This window comes from Sturnus vulgaris, chromosome 20, assembly GCF_052056855.1.
Source record: "Sturnus vulgaris isolate bStuVul1 chromosome 20, bStuVul1.hap1, whole genome shotgun sequence".
NCBI classification, from domain to species: Eukaryota; Metazoa; Chordata; class Aves; order Passeriformes; family Sturnidae; genus Sturnus; species Sturnus vulgaris.
Genome location: NC_142262.1, coordinates 3758138 through 3780011, shown reverse-complemented (window position 1 = coordinate 3780011; position 21874 = coordinate 3758138). Strand labels below are relative to the sequence as shown.

General features: G+C 44.9%; 1 protein-coding gene across 5 annotated transcripts in view; it reads left to right on the top strand.

Moving 5' to 3' along the window:
• Positions 1–21874, top strand: part of RHBDL3 (rhomboid like 3) — a 59616-nt gene that overhangs the window by 26719 nt on the left and 11023 nt on the right. For 3 of the 5 annotated variants that reach the window (XM_088176758.1, XM_014878146.2, XM_088176755.1), the window contains 3 exons: positions 9206–9364; positions 16920–17144; positions 17826–17974. In XM_088176758.1, coding sequence (XP_088032884.1) covers positions 9206–9364; positions 16920–17144; positions 17826–17974 — 533 coding nt within the window. Of the gene's footprint in view, positions 1–1854; positions 1975–6271; positions 6686–9205; positions 9365–16919; positions 17145–17825; positions 17975–21874 lie in introns of those variants that run through there. The other 2 variants (XM_088176757.1, XM_088176756.1) reach the window with 2 other exon arrangements.

The window sequence follows — 21874 nt, the reverse complement described above, 5'->3', positions numbered from 1 at the left end:
CAGTGCAGCCAGTCAGACTGTACCAATAAAAAGTGCCAAAGAGGTAATATCACCTCATTTACAAACCTGCAGGTCATGTTTCCTCTTTTGCAGGCAGTATTACCTTGAGAGTCCTCACTATAACAAGCAAGGGTTTTTTTCCCTGTCAGGAGTGGCTGCTGCTGAAGATGGCATTCCACACCCTGTACACTGACTGGCATTTTTGGCTCCTGTCCAGATGGCTTTCTATTTATTTTTAATGTAATGTATATTGTTTGTAAGTACCCAGATTTACCAAAAGACCTTGCTCACACTTAATAAGTTGCTGCTTTAACTCAGCTGTGAGCATGATACAGACTTTTCCTATTCCTTTGCTCCAAAGTTACTAATGAGAATTCTGTAGGAGGAAGAATGAATTCTCATGGGACCCCATTAGTGGCATCAGCCATGTGATAGTGGCTCTCTGGCTTAGATTTATTTTTGAGACCTGTCAAATAGCCAGATTTCAGCATGTTGAATATGTGACAGCCTGAGTTTGTGTCACAGTAAATCTTCAGACTCAGGGTTGTGTGGTGATGTCAGATGCCCTGCAGAAATCTGTCATACCAGCAACCTTGGCTTATGTTCTGCACCCAGTTTGTGTTCTCATCCAGGTAATATCAACTGGATGTAATCTGTTTTCTATGGCCTATCCTGACTGATATTAGACCAGTCCTCCTTCAAATGTGCATTACTCAATATCAGTCATTTGTTTTTTTGCTGTGAGTTGCTGTTAGACCAACAAGATATGCTGTATGCAATTAAATTCTTGCTGGGCAGTTTAGGGAGCAGGGTGCGTGCCTGTCACTGTGATTGCACAGGAGTTTGGAGCCATGGTTGGAAGGGCTAGACTGCTGATTCAAAACTGGAAGAAAGGGAGCAAGCAGATCTTGATGTTCTTCCAGTGTTGCCAGACTTGCAGAAAATCAGTATTTGTAATGACTTTTTAAAACCTTTTGGATGAAAGTTACCTTGACCTGCTGATTCAAAACTAACTTCAGCAGCTGCTGTGTAACATTCTCCAGAGTCACTGCTGGGACAGAAAATGCATCATCATCATCATATGATAGAGATAATTATTGGGCTTTTGTCCACATACAGAGCAGAAACATTTCAACTCTCCTGACTCTTTCACACTGATATCACCTGTGCAACTTTTTCCAGATAATATCAGACCAAAACCCTGTTTTGAATGAGAAGACTCATCTGCCTCATCTGTACTAGCATAGACAGAACTGTGACAGGAGACATTATCCACAGCAGTGAATTTTACAGAACTCTTATGTATGATTAATTGGCCTGGGGTAAGCAGGGTTCTGACTGCAGGAGCTTGGCCTGAAATATAGCCCCCACTGAACAGCTCTTCTCACTGTTGTGTGTCACTTTCTGGTTTGCTTTGGTTTTTGTTATTTTCTTTGTAGCAGTAGTGATTAGAGCCTGTCTGTCTCCCAGTTGTGAGACTGATTGTGCATGTTTATGTCTTCTGGTGAATTATGTAATCCAGATCAATGCAGCATCTCGTCCAGAGTGAGTTGCATTTTGGAGTTGAATGAAGTGACTTACATATTATGTCCCCTCATGATGTAGAAACCCTGAGAGATGTAATTAATATTAATAGAGAATTTTGAGATTTTCCAGTCAGGCATGTCCAAAACCACATAAACAATAATTATGTGGTGGTGAATGAGTCTTATGATACTATGGATACTGCTGTTCTCAGCTTTTATTATTTAATGCTTTACACCATCCAGATGAAAAGTGGGGTTTATTTTATCTTGACTGCAGAACTCATTACTTCAGGAGATTCTGGAGGCCTAAAAACTAGAGGAATTCAAAAGGGAGAGCAAGAGGCTGGGCATTCATACACACAGAATATTGAGGCCAGTGCTGACAGGAAATTCTGCAAAGTTATAAACCCCTTGCCTCCGGATTTAAGGAAAGATTTTAACTGTTCAGGTGAGTTTGGTCACACCAATCACTAGGTGATCTCTTGTTGGCTTCATCTTGTCCACAATCTCAAGAATGAGAGATAGCACCAGAGCTTGGGCTGGTGCTGTTGGATACACGACTCACCAGTCTGGGTCACAGCCTGCCCAGCCTGTTACTGCAGCTGAGACAGCTACCCATGTAGGAATGTGCAACGTGCTCAGTGCTGGATCAGGATTGAAAATAATATTTTCACCTAAAAAAACGCACCTGTGACTTTTTAGAGTGCCTCAGCTTCTTTCCATTAGTCTTAATGCACTGCCATAAATAATAAAACAGGAAGAAGCAGAGCTGGAGTAAGCTCAGTCTATAAACATGTCTCTTTGCATTAAGCCTTGTGGCGTAATGGAGGGCATCTCCTGCCACCCATGCTGTCTCGTTAATCATGTAATTATCTGCCTCACTTTCAGTGCTGCATCTCCTTCCCTGCCAGTGCTGCTGGTAATGGAGCTTCTATTTACCCTGGCTTCTTTCTGGGGAGCGGCTCTGGTTTCAAAGCCAGCACAGTGGTATATTTTGAATAATTTAGTTCTGGGTGGCTTGAACACTGTCTGTAATTCCCCAGCTGGGACTAGAGGCTGATTTCTGGAAGTATTCTGCCAGGAGGCTGATCTGGAGAGAGGCAGTGGGAACATTCAGAGTGGTGGGATGTCAAGGTGGCTGAGGACTGAAAGCCCCCTCAGTGGGTCCTGTGAGGGCCTCTCAGCTCTGTCCTCTCTTAGTGTCTTAGCAAGGTCTTGCAGCAAGAAACCCACAGGCAGAGGATGGATCAGGAAGAGAGTTGTATGAAAATTGAGCATGGAGACAAAAACATAAATTTGAGTACCTGGCTGAGCATGATAGGCTTCCCCTGCAAGCTGTGGGTCAGAAATTACCAGGGTCTCCAAGTGTAGGGTTTGCTTGGCCTATGGTGGTTATGGACAGGGGTGTGACCTCTGTAGAGTCAAGAAGTTCAGTGTGGTGTCCAGCTGCCACTGGCTTTGGAAAGTTCGATAGGTTTCTGCACCTGAAACCTCCCCAGAAGGCCATGTCTGTTCACAGTGTCCTTGTGCTGCTTGGCCTGATGGCTTGGCAATTGCCCTTTGCCATTGCAGCCATCATCCAGCCTCACTCTGAGATCTGCACACCCTCACTGAGCTGGATCACATGAACAGAGGTGTGGTGCCTGTGCCCTGTAGGTGGGAAGGTCACAACACCACACAGGTCTGTGGGCTCACTCCAGCAATCTTGGCAATACCAAGAATCAAATCTGATTCCAAGCCGTTTTTCCTGTCTGCCTCAGAGCTGAGTAGTAGCACACTCCTGAATCTTTTGATTCTCTCATTCTTGTTGAATCTGTGCTTCCACTGTCTAGATGAAGTGTTTCTGCAGAAGGTAACAACAGATGGTAGTAATGTAGGTCCCTTCCTTGTCTTTATGCCTGAGACTGTAAGAGAAATAAATTAGAAGAGAAATGCCTCTATGGATTGGCCAACTAGCTCATGAATCTGGTCTTTCAGGCTATTCTGCTCTTCAAGGAAAAGGGAATCTTATGCCAGCCCCCTCCATCTCCACTTTGCCATGTGCTGCATGCAGAGACACAGTTACCCAAATCCAGGTGACAGGCTGGATTCCCTTCTTCTCTGGAATGCCCCCTGGCCTAGGTGAGTGCTGAGCTGGGCAGCTCCGTGCTCTCACTGCAGCCTTCCTGGGGAGCAGGTGTGTCTGGGAGCACAGCTTGCTGAGGGAATATCCTCTGTGCTTAAAAGCAATCTGGCTTTTGAGAGCTGGGTGATGTTTCCAGCCCTCGGGTTCATCTCAGGTCAAAGCAATCTAACATGCCCTAAAAGTACTGCTGGACAGCCCTTAATCACTTGATATTGTCTGGGCCGTGGTGAGTAAATTCATTATTTACAGGGGAGGCGAGTGTGCATCACTGGAGCCAGCATTAATGCTTTACCACGTGTGTTCAGGCCACTCACATGAGGTGACTTGAAATGGGAAGCTGGATTTCAGGGTGGAGTGATATGCGTTTACCTCTGACTGGCCTTCCTCTGTTGGATCAGGGTTTCTCACATGCACTTCTCACCTTTGGAAGAGATTGGAGGATCATTAAGCATCCCTAGATTGCAGAGACTGTGCCACCTAACATCTGAGTTCCATCCAGCAAAGTTCAGAGCGGTTTCTGAAATCCTTGGAGCTGAAAAGATGTTGCATGCAGCATCTCCCCCTTTCCAGTGGAAAAGGGCCTACATGTAAATAAAAAAACAGGCCAACTATTGAGAGCTCCTTTCTGGTGGGAAATGAATCAGGAGTTGTCATTTCTGTGTAATAGGAAGGAGAAGCTAAAACTCAGGGCAATTTCTTTGCAGAATCTCCTAGTCTGGAGCAGAGCTGGGATCAGAGCCAGAAGACCTGACACTGCCAGGCCAGTCTCTCCCAAAAGTGAAGATACCACTGAACCTTAGAATGACTCAGATTTTAAGGAACTGGTCCAACTCAAGGCCAATTTCCAAATTAGATGAAGTTGCTTGGAGCCTTGCCCTCTGGAAAGATAATGTGTGGCTTTGGTGATGTCAAGACAAAGCCCTTCAATGAGGAAACTATGGGTGGTAGCAAACTCTGTTCCTGCAATCCTAAAGCCAGCCAAGGATCCTCCTGTTGTGCCCAGTTCAGCTGTTGACTCTCCAGCTGCTCCGGTGCCCCCGAGGGCTGTGTGCCATGGGAGAGGAGCAGCTGGCTGCACTCTCAATGTCTGAGTTTTCCCAAGATACTCATTGTCTGTCTGCAGCACCAGCCTCCACCCTACTTGCTCACTCAACCGTGGCTGATGTGTCTTTAATTAAAGAACAGGAACAATTTGAGATTGCATTTTCTTTCCTCAACCAAATTTCCTATTTTCATCATAGTTTGTGAGGCCCCCTCACCTTACTTTAGCATTGTAGTTTTGCTGTGGGACCTTAAGTTTGTGGTGTGTCTCCTCTAATATAAGGAAAAAACAGGAGAAAAACAGCTTGTATTGGGCTAGGGAATTAAGATCCTGGGTCAGATGGCTGCTACGGTCATTAACATATTTACATTTTTGCTTAAGAGCCTGGTTGAGGATCAAGGGAGTTAAGGGTGATTGTCATTGAAATGCGGAGGAAACCTTGCATGAAATTGCCGTTAGTGTCCTATTGTGTGGGGGACGAGGGGGGAACGGCTTCCTCAGCCCTGGTGAGAGTTGGGGACAGGCAGAAGGAGCTGCGCTGAGGGAAGGCACCGTGGTGCCCGTGCTGAGGGAGCTCTGCTCCCCGTGGGGCTGGAGCCGGGCTCAGCACAGCCCTGCTGCTGCCTCCAGGCACTGTCTGTCCTCGGGTGAGACCCTGATGCTCGCCTGGGCTTGTGGGACAATTGGCCCCGAAGGAGATCGTCATGGATAAATGCATGAAGCAGCTCGCAAAGGTCAGTTGTCTCTTTTATAATTGATGGAGCTGAGTGGTTTGAGTCTGCTGTCACGTTTTTGCACTGGTGCAGCGTCACCTGGAGTGCTGTGTGTAGTTTTGGGCGTCACATTATGAAAAAGAAGCTATTAACAGTGTCCAAAGGAGGCCACGAGGATGATGCAGGCTCTTGAGAGGAAGCCGTGTGAGGAAGGGCTGAGGTCCCTTGGTTTGTTCAGCCTGGACAAGAGCAGACTGAGGAGAGACCTCACTGTGATCTTCAACATCCTCATGAGGGCCAGTGAAGGGGCAGGATTTGATCTCCTCACTCTTATGGCCAATGACAGGACTCAAGGAAATGGCTAGGGCTGAGTCAGGGCGAGGTTTAGGTTGGATATCTAAGGGTGGTTGTGCACTGGAACAGGCTCCCCAGGGCTGTGGTCACAGCACCAAGCTTGTCTGAGTTCAAGAAATGTTTGGGCACATGATGGGATTCTTGGGCACATGATGGGATTCTTGGGCTGTCCTGCATAGGGCCAGGAGCTGGATGGAGCATGAAGGACTCGATGATCCTGATGGGCCCATCCTAACTCAGCACATTCTGTGATTCTATGATTTCCATGTGTAGGGACACAGAATATGCAGAACCTCCTCAACCCCTTGATTTTTGTGGATAGCTGTGGTGTCAGAAACAGGGTTTGAGGCAGTTTGAAGTATTGGTGTGGATTTTGAGTGGTGGCAGATGAGATTTTTATATACATTTTTATAGACAAATCTTACACTTAAAAATATTGTATAAACATAAATAGGAGGACTTCCTTACAGCTGTGGTTGACAGTAAAACATTCTGCTCCAGGTTGTGGGACTTGTGCTCTGACCCTGCTCTGAGGTATTTGAGTTCAGATGTCAGTTGTTCATTGCTCATCTCTTGTTCTCATGTTGTTCAGATCCACTGTTTTACTTTAAACTTATTTCTAATTATTATCATTAACATGGTGCTTAAAAATAATTATATATAATAACATGGAAGAGGAGGAGAGAATCGATAGCCAAATTACAGTACAGAAAACACCAGCTATCTTCTGCCACTGCTTTGATTTTTGTGGAGCAAGCAGCAAGACTTCAGTGAGCTGAAGGAGGAATGCTGGTGCCTATTGGTGTGAGAAAGAAGCAGATTCACTTAGAGCCACCAGACAGCTCCAGCTTCAGCTGTGCCTGTGGAAACCAGCAGCCAGTAACAGCAACATCCTGAGTGACATGATGTATCAGCTCCAGCAGCAGTGAGTCTGAAGTCATTAGTGTGTCCTTGTGGGCTGGTTTGAAGTTCTGAAGCAGTTGTGTAATTTCTGTTCTTGGTTACAAAATGCTTCTTTTTGGAAGGCTTTAAAGCAGAACAAAGTCTGGGAAAAGTGGTTTATGATCTCAGCAGCTCTTTTGTTCTCTGGGGGGCCGGTGTCCTTCAGCTCTGTATCTCGTCTGCCCTTTGAAGGACTAGCCATGTTCCCTGGGACTGCAGCCCTTGGTCTTTCCTACAGAGTCCATGAGCACACAGCATGGGGAGAATCCCACACTTTGGGTGCTGACCCTGGCCCTCAAAGTAGAGAGGTACTTAAGCTCTCAAGGAGCAAAAGGTTTTGTCCTAGACAAGCTAGGTTCTGATATTTGAAATAGCAAGATACAGTTAAAGCGGTGCAATTAAGTAAGAAGTTGGTTAGGTCAAATGTTTTTGGGAAACAAGAATGAACAGAGCAGTATCTATGAGGTTGCAGGTCTTAGACTCTTTCACTGAATGACTCATCTCCCAGCTCCTACAAATTCCCCTTGAGAAAGGTCATCCCAGGTATTGTGCTAATAATACTTTATTTCCTGGGATTGGGCACCACAAACAGGCTGGCCTGAGAGGCACAGCAAGAGCCAAAACTCATAAGAGCTGAGCCTGAGTGCAGAAGCCCTGACTTTTGGGGTTAGGTTTAGAGTTTAAACTGTTAACTCAAAGCATCAGAATGGTCTGGAGTAGGGGAGCTAAACTTCTCCAGGGATTAATACTAAGCCTTTGTTTAACAGTAAACAGCTGATGAAATCCACCTTTGGCTCTGGGTGCCATCTGTCAGGGAGGTACATCCAGGCCACCTCACAAGGGCAGGACAACCTTTGACAGAGATCAGGAGAGAGTGTCCAGCTCTGACTGTCCACAGGTCACTTGGTTTATCTTGATTTGTGTAATCCACTTGCCCCAGCAGCTTCTTCACAGAGGGGCTGCTGCTTTGACCAAAGGCAGACAGCCCTCCTCCAGCAAGGAGCTGTGACCTCCCCTGCTCAGGTTAGACAGCTCCTAAGCAGCTGGGGAGAGCAGAGCAGCAGGACAAAGGTGCTGAGGCCAGAAGGAGATGGAGCCAGATCCTCGCACATGGGCACTGCAGCCTCTAAACGAGCAGCCCATGCCTGAGGTTGGTGTGTTTTATAGCTGTTCTGCTCACTGCAGAGCCATGCCAGCCCTGCTGCTGGCAGGCTGCATCCTCTGCCACATCCTCCTTCCCACCTCCTCCCTTGCCAAGACAGCCTTTACTCCACTGTGTCTGATCAAAGGCACAGCGCCTGTTCAACTTTTGTTCTCCGTTAGGAAAGAGTGAGGATTGTCAGGACCTTTTTGGCTCTGCCAAGGCCCTATTATATCCCAAATGTTTCCATGAAAAGACTCCCTCCTGACCACCCTGCCCCCTGACAGCCATTCAATCCAGCAAACAAGCTTGATATCATTATCTACAAAAGGAGGCCAGTGAGCACCAGGATCCTCACAGCCAAGTTTGGAAATCAAATACAAAATCTCCCAGCAACAGAGCACTGGTAGAGATCAGACTGCACCAGGGCTAGTGCAGGCTGCTCTGGGAGCTTGCAGCCACTACTTTTCCAAGCACAGCAGAAATGTGCTCGGCGTGGTGCCAGCACTGGCTTTGTCAGGGCTGAGGCTGTGCCTTGTGAGCTGGCAGCCCCTCACAGAGTGCCCTAGAGGTCACTGGAACAGTCATAAATTTGGACAGCCTTGTAAAGGTGTCTCTTTCCATCTCATTTCCATTTCCAGTGGCATTTCTAGATTAGCCACTTAGGCCCAGGGAAAACAGTAATTTTTTGGTCAGAGTGGGATTCACTCCAGGTCTCACCTGGGACTTTCCTTCTAATGACTCTGGTTTACATTCTCAAAATGGCATGTGGCAGCCTTGTCACTTTTAGTTTGACATGGTGTTCATCTGCTTTGCTTCCTGTCCAAAGATTTTCTTTCCCAACAGTCTTAAAATAGCTCTTCAGCAGTGAAAGCACTTACCATAGTGAAGGCATCTCTAGAGATGATCTGGAAAGGTGACTGTCAAGAAACATTGAGCACGGAAGGGGCTTGAGGAGGGATGACATAGTCCTGTGGTGCAATTGTGTTAGCAAATAGAGGAGTAAAACTGTTTTCAGTGCATTTTATCTCACAAACTGCGTCTCTGGTTTGCTTGATGTTCCAGATAGAAAGAGACATAAAAAAATGACAAGAAATGATGATGCAGAGGGAAAGAAGGTGAAGGGAGCTGATGTAGCTGAAGCTTGGGTGGAAATGTGATGATGGTGGGGATGATGGTGCCTAGACTCACCCCTCTCTGCAGCAGGGTGCTTTCCAGTCCCTGGGTGATTGCAGGGCAGTGTAACCAAAGCCTAGAGCAGCCTCTGTATCCCTATGAGTCTGCAGTGGGTGATGAATGCATAGGACAGAGTTGTGTGTAACATGAGATTGTTAATTGTGGCATTCTCCCCTCCTATCCCAGTTTGATCCTGACAACACTGGCTACATCAGCACTGAGAAGTTTCGCTCCCTTCTGCAGAGACACGGCTCAGAGCTGGACCCCCACAAGCTGGAGGTCCTGCTAGCCCTGGCAGACAGCAACTCTGAGGGGAGGATCTGCTACCAGGACTTCGTCAACCTGGTGAGTGCTCTGGCTGGCAGGGCCTGTCAGTCCTTGGCTCTGCTTAAAACATGTTGAGGGCTGTCGAGGGACAGTGTCTCTCTCTCTTTCCCTCTCTTTATTAACACCAGTGTTTGCTGCATCACATTCTGCGTGGACTTGCTGAAGCATTCAGTGGTGACTGAATGCTTCAGCAAGAGTCAAATTACTTCTGATTTTTCCAGGGAAACAAATTTGCATGGGAAGGAACTGTGGGAGCTATAGTAAGATCATGAAGCAATGGCTACTGCTAGTTTAGAGGTTTTTGCTCTCAGTATCAGTTGCTAGCTGCTATAATGAGCCATTTGTTTGCAAGCAGAGGTCTGTCAGTCTGGATGTCTCCTGTTTTATCTAGAGATTTCACCACTTCCAGACAAAAACATATAGATAATGTTGTGTTGACGTGCTAGGTGGAGTCATATTGCACTGCTGTAGGCATCAACAGCAGCAGGGATAAAGTGTTTCTAGGTCACATTCATTTTATCCCAGGTGAGGTGTCTCAGAGTGCATGAGTCATGATCTGGATGCCTCTCTATCTCTACTAATGAGTCAATTAGTGAAGGGATGCTCTGTTTCTTGTCAAGGCAGTTTGTTGAGTCAACACAATTGTAGACATGTGTTGTCAGGTGCCCAGGATGGCTTAGAAATGTTGTTTGCAAGATATCTTGGACACTGGCCATTCAGGCTTTTGCCTTGTTTTCGCTCTGTCATTGAATGCCTGAATCCCAGCAGATTTAGTGCAATATTATTATAAGCCTGAGTGACAAAGTCAAAGAGGAATGGAAGTTGGTGACATCTCTGAGGTTTCTCTGAAAACTGAATGTGTCCCTGATGCAGAGTACAGTAATTTGCATCTCAGACAACGTGGGGTTTTGATCCCTTCATTTGTCATGTTCACTCATGCATGTGTTCTTGGTTTAGAAAACACATGCTTGTGTCCTGTTTTCACATTAATCAGAAAAGTATGATAACATGGCCCAGCTGTCAAGGACCCAGGTCATGACCTCCATCAGGCTGTGGGCAGTGTCAAGGTGAAGTTACTTTGTTGGAATGACATAAACCTGCTGTATCTAACCAGGCTGTCTTATCTAGGTACTCAGTAAATAAATGCTCTTAAACAGATCACACAGTGTGAGGTTTTCCTCAGCTCCAGCATAACAAACAGTGTGGTCCTCAGTGCTCAGCAGAGTATTTATAGTAACAGCTGCTTGTTCCACAGTTGGGGATATTCAAAGCACCATGCAAGCATTCACTAATTGGGCTGCACAACACTTAGGTAGCAGGAAGAGGCATCGTCGAATTTCTTTTACAGAAATGATGGCCTAGGGCCAGGTAACACATTGGCAAGAGGCTCAGGAATAGAACTGGGCTTTTTCTTCTCTCCCCACTCCACAGGGCTCAGGAGCAGCACAAGCTAATGAGAGGGAGATGGGAGCTGAAATGCTTGGACATTCTCCTTTGGGAATAGGAGGCTATGCCAGCTCACACCCAGCCGATGTGGTTTCTGCAAAACAGCAAATTTCCTTCACTACTATTGAATGACTCCTATAAAAAAGCCATTGATCTTCTTGTCATCAGCCCCTCTATCCTTGTCTGCATTTTTTGCACTTTCTAATCAATAGGCAATGCAAATGCCAAAACATTAAACTACTTGCAAATGACATCTCTCTTCTCACTTCTCCTCTAATTTCTATTGATTTCCAACATCCAGACTTTTTTTAGGACTCCTCTTTTCACTGCCTTCTGAACTTTCTTTTGAACTTCCTGATAGAAAGAAACAGCACAGTTGATACAGAATCACTGTGAAATTAGGGATTTCCTTCACCTCCTAGCTGTCAGTCCTTGCTGTGGTGGTGCTCAGGTTCATGTTTGTGCTTGATGATCATTAGCCCTCTCTGCTTTGTGCTCAGGTTAATTTGTCTGTTTCAGTAGCTTAGCAAGAATTTACCTGCTGCCAAAAATGATGGTGTGAACTTCTAGATACATCAAAAATGTAATTATAGGACTTCTCACCTTAATAACAACATCCATGCCTGCTCTCAACTCAGCAAAGCAACTTAAATTTATGAAATTGAAACTTTTAAAATATGAGACTAGACCCCAGAAAGCACTCAGGAAATAAAGTCAGAAATTAATAAATTCAGGGAAGATGAAAACTCCTAATGTGATCTGAAAACAGAAGAGGCTCAAAAAGATCAGATAGGCAGCTCATTGGAAATTACTTCTCCTCTGTGTGTACGAAATTCAGCTCATGTAGTTATAAAACACAATGCTGCAATCATATCAATTTCTGTTTCTGCACTGTGATTTGTAGTAACAGCAGAAAGCAGTTTCAGATGGGGTTTCTTATGCTGTGTCTGAGACAGTGCAGAGTAACAAAAGTGTTTCCTGTACGACTGGAGACATCTCGTGCATCTTTGCTGTCTGGTTGCTTTGCAGCATTGTGAAAAGAGATGCACAGAGAAAATTTTGGCTATGAAAAGCATGGGTCACAGGAGGAGACAGTGAACCAAAGTGTTTAACTAACTTTGCTACTTTTAGGGAAGAGACAAGCCAGGAGGTAATTATACTTGAGATGTTATTTGCTGGGATTCTTGCTGAACAGGAATTGCTGTTGGCAGTCCTGGGTTACTTCACATAATATCCTGTGAACTGTGATAGAGCTTACTACAAGCTACTACAAAACACTGCTGCTTCCAACAGAAATGTTTGGCTGTGGCTTTGTAGTAACTTGAAGCTGATGTAGCATCTCAGTAATGAGCAAAATATATTAACTAATTAAATGCACATCTGATTTTCCAAATCAAGAATCATCACCTGCTTTGCTTTCCCTGGTCTTGCTGGCTTCTAGGGACAGGCTAATTCTACCTCATTTTTAATGTGAGCAGCAAACATTTTTGAAGCACTGTGTTACAATGTTATTTGGGCCACAACATTAGTCTTGTCCTGCGAGTAACGTTCTTTCAAGTAACCTTGAAATTTTAAAGTGTTTTACCTTTTCTATTGGAAGTGCTGGAAGACCTAAGCCTGGCACATTTAATAGTAATGAGGCAAAACCTTGAGCAGGGATAATTTATTTTATCTCTCCTGCGTTTTTCTTTGAATCCCTAGAGTAAACCACTGCTTGGTCAAATCAGATCAGAATGTTGGTCTTTGGTATTCAGGTTTTTTTTCCCTTTGATACTGTTTGGGAAAGTACAACCAGGTTGGCTCAGAGGATGTGAACATCTGTGATAGATGAACTTAATGCTGAGATATGCATTTTGGGAAAAGCTGTCTCTACCCACATTAGCATTTTGTAGAAGTGTGGGGAGAGGGAAGGAAATAAATGTGAGTCTTGAAAGCAAAATTGATTGGAGAGGTTGCATTTGTAAGTAAAGTGGGTTATAAAACTGGAGCTGGCAGAGGCTTTTAAAAAGCTTGTGCTAACTTCTGATTTAGTGTTCTGTGTCTTGGAGGATCAGAGCTGGAGATCTGAATGCATTGCCTGTCAGAGCTGCATGTGTTTAAAAATAGCTTGAGACCACCCTCAAAGATGCCAATACATAATGGGCAGAAATCCATGTTTTTCAAAACTTTCTGAGTGAGGCTGAATAAAACCATAGAAAGGGTACTGTGCCCCACATAAGCCTGAAATTGGAGATGGGGGAAGTCCTGTGGACTTGGCTATTGATTATCTAGAGGTAGCCACAGTACTACAGATATCCAGGGAGCACCAAGAAACTGGTCTGCCAATGGGGATGGACAACTTCCTTTGCAAGTTGCAGATTATCCCAGAGTAATTTTAGAGTGCCATGTGTACTAAACAAAAGCAGGGCTTTGTACTTCATCAAAGTTTGTCACTGTGCTACTCTTGACAGTAAGGACTCATCCTAAATGTTCACATTTTCGTTGTTGAAGACAGGTTCAAATATAAGTAGGAAAAAATCTTCCTTTTGCACAGAAGTATCAAACCCAGCCCTAGAGCAGAGCTCTAGCACTAAGCCTTGGTTTGTTTTGGTAGGGTGATACCAAAGGGCAGAGGTGACAGCACCTGGGTACCAGTCAGCTCAGCTTGGCTCTTCTGCAAGGGAAATTTCTTTCTCTCTGCATAATACCATTTTGCAGGCAGGAAGGACTAAGGGAATGTGTTGCTCCCCACTGCTACCTTCTCTCTCCACATACTGTTTGCTTTACCCATCTGCTTGCAGCTTTAATATCACACTCATTAAAGAAGTCCTAGATCAATTGCCTGAAGAGAAGTGTAGTAGGCTGCCCTGGGCTCCTGGAGCCATGATAATGTGCAGGCCAACAATGGGCCTAGTGTTCTTTCAGCTGATGATTAAATAATTGGCTCATAAATACCAATATTATGTAATTCCAAAATCAAGTCAGCAAATTGTGACCATATGCGAGACTCTGGGAAGATTTGAGTCTTCCCAAGTCAGTCTGAGGAATAAAACAGACTTCTCATCAAGAATTGGTGAGAGCAGCAATAATGACTCAGTCCTCTGTCTCTCCTCATGCCCATCTCCTTCTAGCTTGATCCAAAGGCCTGTGGGGTCATGTGAGTAACCAGGACTGCTGTGTTTGCTTCAGCCCTGGCATTTGTGCTGTCTCTTTGGAGATCATCTCCTTCTTGGTGCTATGGGCAGTGCATGCAGGTGGGGACCAGCAGGATGTCTCCTTCCTGAGAGGCCTGATTTTAACAAGGGCTCAGTACATCCACTCATCCACATCTTGTGGGATTGTGGGGGCTTTTCAGCACGTCTGGCACACTCCTGACACTGTGTCCCTGCCTCAATGGGGTGTAAAACTATGCCAAGACTACAGCATGTAGAGGGAACCTGGACCTTCTTTCCATATCCTTTGCTCTAAAGAAGATCTGGCAAATATTTTCATGTCCCTTCCATGTTAGCTTCTGTGTGGGGTGTGAAAGATCTGTGTGAGGGATTTATTTTCCTCTCTGGAAGGAAGAAGGCAGAGCTTTCTGCTGAACAGTAGTCCAGTTGCCCACCTCCTCAGGAGAGCCAATGGAGGCTTTGGTCATCTGAGGTATGACTTACAGTGATCCTGCAATATTTTGCTCTTAAATCTAAGAAGACCTTTCCCTTCTGTCCTGTTTTTAGTATGTTGAGGAGCACCTTCAGAAATGTCATGGTGGTGAATTTGCAGTACCCTGGCTGTTTTCTGGGCTCCATGGGCAGCACAAGCACTATTGCAGAGAGGACACTGGACTGATGGGGCTGTGCTGAGTTCAGGTCCCTTGTGTCATACTCAACAGTAACAGACAGGTTCAGGGGTGTCTCCATTAGGATCCTCTGCTCAACAGATGCAAGGAAATTTTTGTTATGAGCCTGGCCATGGACATCAGCAGCCTTGGGAGTTTCCTGCCCATCTCCCTCAGCTGTCTCTGCACTGATGAGGTCATCATCTGCTAAAGATGGCCAGCACTTCTTGATGGTGAACTGAAATGATGATTTTCCTTGACTCTGGAAATGATTATATTTTCCACTGAAGTGCTGCAGCAGGGAAAAGCACTGACTGTTATGTGGTAGGCAGGAAATCCCATTTATCGCTGTAATTGGAATAAGCAGATCAGCAGCTCCAGTCAACTGTCTGGTATCTTCAGGCAAGTTTATAGTTTCAGTCTGAATTTATTCCTGCCCACAAATGGAGCAATGCCAGAGAGAAAAGAATTAGCTTTGTGAAGGAGTACATGCAGAACATCTCTGAAAGGCTGTTCTGAACTAACCTGGAGTGAAGCTTTCTTCTGTGGACACTGTGAGGTCATTAGGTGGCTAAAAGTATCTTTGAAACAGAGGTACATCTGTTACCTATCAAAAGGCATCTCACACATGCTAAGGAAAGCCTTGTACCTGTTGGATGTTTGTCTATTATTGTCTTTCAGTATGACCAGGCTTTCTTAATGTAATCGAGGACCACAACAATTTTTTCCCCTCAACTTGCCTAGTTTTAGATACAGGCTTCTGAATGATAGACTTGAGAATACTGAGAGAGACACTTTGTGGACTTTTTTTTATTCTTTGTTTTTCTGCTTTTTTTCCCCAGAAATGTTCTGTTGCAAGTGTTTTCTGAATGAATGAAAGAAAGAAAGAGCAAAGGAGAAATACCAAAATGGAGAGAGTTGTTAGGGTAAAACATCTCACTGAAACAGCTCAAAGAGAACAACAACAACAAATCTTCCCCAGTTAAAAAAAATATAAGAACACCAATTGACAGTCAATGCTCCTCTGTGTTGGGGGGACAGACTACAAGTGAAGGCTGAGGAGGGAAGGGCAGAGAGGGTCACAGTGCTGTCACCTCAGATGGCCCCTTGCCTTCCTCCAGTGATTAACAGGAGGTGGCTCTCTGCAGTGATTACTGTGTTTAAGCAGCTTGGTCCATCTTGGAGCAATTCCCTGACTGCCTGGGCATTGACAGCACAAGCTCTGGGCTGTGCTGGCTTTGGGATATCAGCTGAAACTAGCATGAGCCGAGATAACTGGAAGCCAATGTCATCTCTTGCTTCGTTCTGGGAGGCTGGAGGTGCTGGTGGTTTGAGAGCAGTTAGCAGTTCTCTCAGAAGAAGGACCAGGCTGTTGTGTTTGCTTTGCTGCTACAATAGGAGGTTCCTCTGCAGCAGCCTGTGTACACAGTGAGCCTTTGGAGCTCCCTGCCAAAGATTCAGCCAGTACAGAGAGGGGCTGTAATGCATCAGGGCTAATTAACAATTATAGACATCTTGGAGCAAGCTCTTTCAGACCTGGTTTGTTCCCCCGCCCCCAGCAGGCTAAGCATAAGATTCCATCTGCCTAATTTGCAAATGCAATTGCTCTAATTATGCATCCAAGCTGCATTACACTGGAAAGTGTACACTCAAAAAGATAGACAGCTAAATCTATGCATGTAGGGTGATAATGTAAGCCTCTGCCATCTCAGAACCTGTCCCCTCAGAGGATAACTTATGAAAGAAGCCTTGTAAAGAGACTTGCAAGCTTACAGGAGCTAAGGCAGTCTGTACAGCCAATTAATTTGTTGTTTGTTGCTGTTGCTCAGGCAGTTTTGTTTTACACAGAGATAATTTTCTTTGCCCAGAACTAACTCCTGCCACAAGGGTTAGATGTGCTGTGAAAGTGCCTGCTGCTACATTTGAGAAATTTTCTGCCTCAAGGCTGCAGGGAAGTGTGATAGAGCAGGGGGAACAGGGAGAAGGAGGAGGACACAGGAATATTGATTGTGATAACTGATGGTGAAGACAGTGCATGGAAGTCGGGAGAATGAGCCACAGAGCTCAGCCAGGTGCATCAGCAGCCTTGCCAGAGTTCTGCTCTGACCTCGTTGATTGGCATCATAATTGCAGACCGTGGTACTGGTTTTCCTTGCACACCAAGTCGACCACTCTGTCATTGTCCCAAGACTTGGATCCTAAAGCTCAGCCTCGTGGTGGCTTTCTTGCCTGCCTGGATCTGGTGCTACCAAACTGGCACTGTTCTCCCTGATGGCTCTGCCAGGCCTTGCTTTGTACTCACAGTTTCTTCCTTTCCCTTTTACCCAGATGAGCAACAAAAGGTCCAACAGTTTCCGCCAGGCCATCCTGCAGGGGAACAGGAGGCTGTGCAGCAAGGCCCTGCTGGAGGAGACGGGGCTGAGCCTGTCGCAGAGGCTGATCCGGCACGTGGCCTACGAGACCCTGCCGCGCGAGATCGACCGCAAGTGGTACTATGACAGCTACACGTGCTGCCCCCCGCCCTGGTTCATGATCACCATCACTCTTGTAGAGGCAAGTGCCCTCCCTGGGAGCCCAGCCACACTGCCAAAGGCTCTGCTGGACACAGCCAAGGGTTAGAGAGGGACTCGTTCAGACCTGGATGGGGACAGATGTGAAGCTGCTGGCCATTTTGGTTGGGGTGTGTTTAAGTGGAGTCTGATCCTGTCATTGGAACAATTTGTATATGAGACTACATAGTTTGGGGAAACTAGAGCAAAAATGTATGAGAAGTAAAAACAGGACTGTTCTAGAGAAATGGATAAGTCAAAGGTATTAGAAATTTTTATACAGTTACCTCTGTTCTGTGAGTGGAGAGAAAAAGGACGGGAAGGAACCTCTGGGTTAAATATTCTGACCTGCTCATATGTTTCCCAAATGAGATCTTTGCACATTTGCTGAGTAATGTGCTCAAGCAAGTATGGAGTAGAATATGACAATGATTGTAGGGTGCTGGCTGGGAGCAGGTTCCTCTGACTCAGGGGCTGGTGTGTTACAGAAGACCACAAATACAGTTAATGTGTTGCAGGTTCCTCAAAACAGGGAATTTTCATGCCATGTGAAGCTGTCAAATTTCAAGTCATTGTCAAATGGGAGAAAACTTTTTGTATATATTACTTTTTTCTCCATTATTTTGAGCTATTTTTTTGGTGAGAAAAGGCATTTACTAACCAATGAATCTCTCTGCTCTTCTAGGTTGCCTTTTTTCTTTACAATGGAGTGGTCTTAGACAGATTTGTGCTGCAAGTCAGCCACCCCTTGTACTTGAAGAATGCATTACTGTACCATCCCCAGCTTCGAGCCCAGGCTTGGAGGTACCTAACCTACATATTCATGCATGCAGGGTGAGTACTTACAAACAGTTTAGGTTCCCCAGAGAGAAAGAGGAAGTGACAGAATCAGCTCAGAATTAAATTTTTAAAACTCAGTTATAAATTGTGTGTAAAAATCTGAAGATGTTGTGGAATGTGGGGCAATGAGGTGCAAACCTTCACAGCTCTCCGAAGGGAGGAGGCAACAAAAGGAACTTAACAGATGCTGCTCTTCTCCCCAGCAGTGTTGGGACCACACTTTGTTCTTACTGTGCTCTTCCTAAAACCAGGTCAAAGCCCACTGAAGGTAGTAGAACAAGTCTGCAAAGATGCTGGGCTGGTATTTAAAAACTGCAGGGTGTTGGAAAAGTCAGTTAAATTCCCTGTGCCTGGGACGTGTCATCTCTCAGTAATGATGGTCCCTTCTCTAGGGACTGAGATAATGCCTGGGAGGCTGTGTCAAGCCTGAAGTCCCATTTTGTACACACTGGGCAAACACCAGTGCTCCTGAAGAGCTGACAATCTCGAGTGACCAGATGGACAGGGAATGGTCCATCTCATGCAAAATGAAGGTGCACAGTAAAATGAATCCTCCTTCATCCCATGGGAGGTATGTAGCAGACTTGGGAAGAATATACAAGGTGAAGAATATACAGATTCTAACTCTGTTCTTCTCAGCTGTCCTAGTCCTCACAAAATTCAAATAGACTTAATTGATGTTTGTGATGCCATGGTGATGAGTAAGTGTCACTGGAAAGTTCATCCCTGTACAAAACATTCTACACCCTCTGAGCAGTTTCTCAGATCATTATCTTCACACATTCCTGGCAGATAATTGCAATTTTCTTTAATTCTGTCATTGAAAAATGACAGCAACAAGCCTTTTAGCAGTAGTGTAGAGTTTGCAACTGCATAAGGACCCTTTGTTCTTAAATAGAAAGCCTGTATTTCCATCAGTCAATGTTCTTCTATGAAAGGCCAGAAAGATCAAGTTGATCTTTGTCTTTTTCCATTTCTCTGATGGAAGACATACTGATGTCTCTTCCCTGCCATGGAATAACTTCCTTGGTGTGTAATTGCCCTGGAGCACAAGATGTGCCTCAGATCCCTGGATAAAAACAGACTCCACCCAAGGGAAGAGTAGGGAAAAGTTTGTAGAAGAAGCTTTTGAATGTGGCAACATCTGTCCTCTGTGTGCTGAATCCCCCCAAAGAGTAAATATTCCATAGATTTCATCCTGCAAGTGGGGACTACTGGGTTTAGACATGAGGCTGGTTACATAAAATGAGAAGAGAAAATACGAAAATTTCACTGAAAATATGGGGAAAACTAGGCTTGTAAAAGAAAGAAACACTTGATTTTAACTACTATTAGTTATTTTGTATTTGGGCTTTCTTTTGATGGTGGTGGTGTTTTACCATATTGCTTCTATGACTACAGATTGCTTTAGGATACACTGGAGGAGAAGCATTTGCACATGGACAATTTTCCAGCATTAAATGCCTTTCTGTGGCATGCTTCCCTAACCTGTGCCAGGTCACCCTTATAGCAGGCAGTTCTCTGGCATTCTTCACACTCACTGGCCAAAAAATCCCTCAGGATTATTTTACCTCTGGCTGGCTCAGAGTGGAACAATGGAAGGTGGTGGGCAGGGGACTCGTCGTGATGGATTCCAACTCCTTTAGCTACACAGCCTTTAAAACCATGGAGGGTCCCACTGGAACAGTAAACCTTGTGATTTATCTGCAGTATCTGGAGTTAAGCTAAATGTTCCTTTATTTCTAACTTCTCTGTGTTAAGCTTCTTTCTTGTGAGGGAAACAGATAAATCTTGGAAAGGTAATAATGGTTTTTAGTGGACACCCATCATTCTCCTCTCATTTTCAAATGAGAGGATAGCACAATGCCATGGGTCTATTGTTATCCTGCTTCCAGCTGAGACTTTTAAATGGTAATGTGGACTGCTCCTTAATTTAGTGCATTCGGTCTTTTTTTGAAGAGCAAGTGGCAGCCTGAAGGTGTTTGAGAAGGCAGCAGTTGCTATGGCTTGGCTGGCTGTGCCTCTAGAAAGATTCCAAAAATGCACAGGCTGTGTGTTGGTTCTGATGGAGGGAGCTTTGTCAAGGGCTGAAAAGGCAAAGTTGTAAATTCTGCCCTTCTGTTTTCATGGAAAGCAGACGTTGATATCTGAAGCTCACACATTTGTATCACTGCCATAACTAATGACTTGCTCTGATGCTCAGTCCCATTTGTTTGGTCCCAGGGAAGGAGAAAGTCCTGAATAAATCAATGAAATTGTCATTTCAAGAATGACACATTCAGTACTGGCAAAGGGTAATTATATTTTATGGCTTCTTATTGACTCTGGTGCCTTCAAAGCTCTTAGCATGATGGGGAAGAGAAGTGAATGGGATTGCTCCTGGGAAGTCTTTTAAGAACAACTGTGAATCAGAGCAGTCACTTCAGAGTCCAGGATAAACTTTGCTGAGCTCTTACAAAAGCTTCCTTTGAAAAATAAGACTCAGTGCTTTGTGTGGATATGTCAGGTGCCACCTCATGATGCTGGCTGTGTGCCAGCCAAAGCTTCTTCCCTCTCCTCTGTGAAAGGTCACTTGGATGTTTTGACTCATCTCAGTGCTCTCGGTTTGACCTTTGCTGCTTGTTCCTAATTTAATTTCCTGCATTCTGTGAGCAGCTGGATCAGAGCGAGCACTGACCATGCCCAGTGGCTTTAAAAGCCTTGAGGAAGGTAATAAAAGAACTCAGTTACATGCAGCAGTTTCCCATGATGAAACATTGCTGTGCTGAGTGTGCAGGAGGGAAATTCATCTTTGGAGAGAAGTTCAACGGAAACAAACTTACTAAGATATCAGAAAAGGACTGTTTTCTGTAGTATCATTTCTAGCACTTTTTTACAGTCCAATTTTAAATTCTCGTTTATGAGACTATTCTGTCATTACTGCATCTCACCATCAGTGTTTTTCTCTACTGTATATGGGAAATTGCTATGGTAACGTGAAAAAGATCAGAACAGTGGAAATGCATATAACTTAAACCAAAGTTTGCTAGTGCCTGCCTGTAAGCAACCCTTTTCTTGTATAAAATGGGATGTATATTTTCAAGGCATTAGGTACTTTGCTTTCTTTTCCCCAAAAATGCTGGCCTTCTGTGTTAAGGGTGTAATTTAGATCCATCTCTTTGTAAGCTGGTTCTCTTCATACAAAAAGCAGGAAACCCTTGGCTCCAGTGGGATGTCACCATTCAATGAGGTCCCAGTCCTGCAAGCCCAGGGTAAATCTGAGAAACTAGCAGAGTGTTGAGGACCCTGCTCAGGGCCTGGTGCTGTTATTACCCATGTGTGGGAGATCCTACAGATTAATATCTCTATAGAGCTCTGAAAAGTGGCAGGACAGGTTTGTTAAGTAGTATTGATTAAAGCAACAGAAAACTTGGGTTGAAGCTATTGATTCAGCTCAGGTGAAGAGAGAGCATCAGTGAGTACACCTGGGCACCTGAGCAGAGATGAAAATCCCTCTGCTTCCCCTTCTGACCATTGAAGTAGGCACAGCAGAAAAGAGTGAGGGTCAGACAGTCCCATACTGTAAAGCACATTATGGCACCAGGAAATGGCAGTTCTCTTGGAACTTGTACTTCACCTCATTCTTAACAACCACTCCCCATTGTGGCAGGGTGATGTGTGCAGGGAAAAGTGGAATGATGAGGAGGGAGAAGAGAGGAGCAGGTCACATTTCTGGCTTCTGTTCCAGGTTCTGCTGCCATCTTGCTGCCTTTTTTTTTTTTTTTTTTTTGACAAGTCGTTTAACTACTTCAAACAAAGAAAAAAGAAAAAAATGTCTAAATAAGAGCCAAACATTGTACAAGGTCTTTGGCTGAAAGGACCTGGATTGATACAAAAAAGATAAAAGCAGCAAAG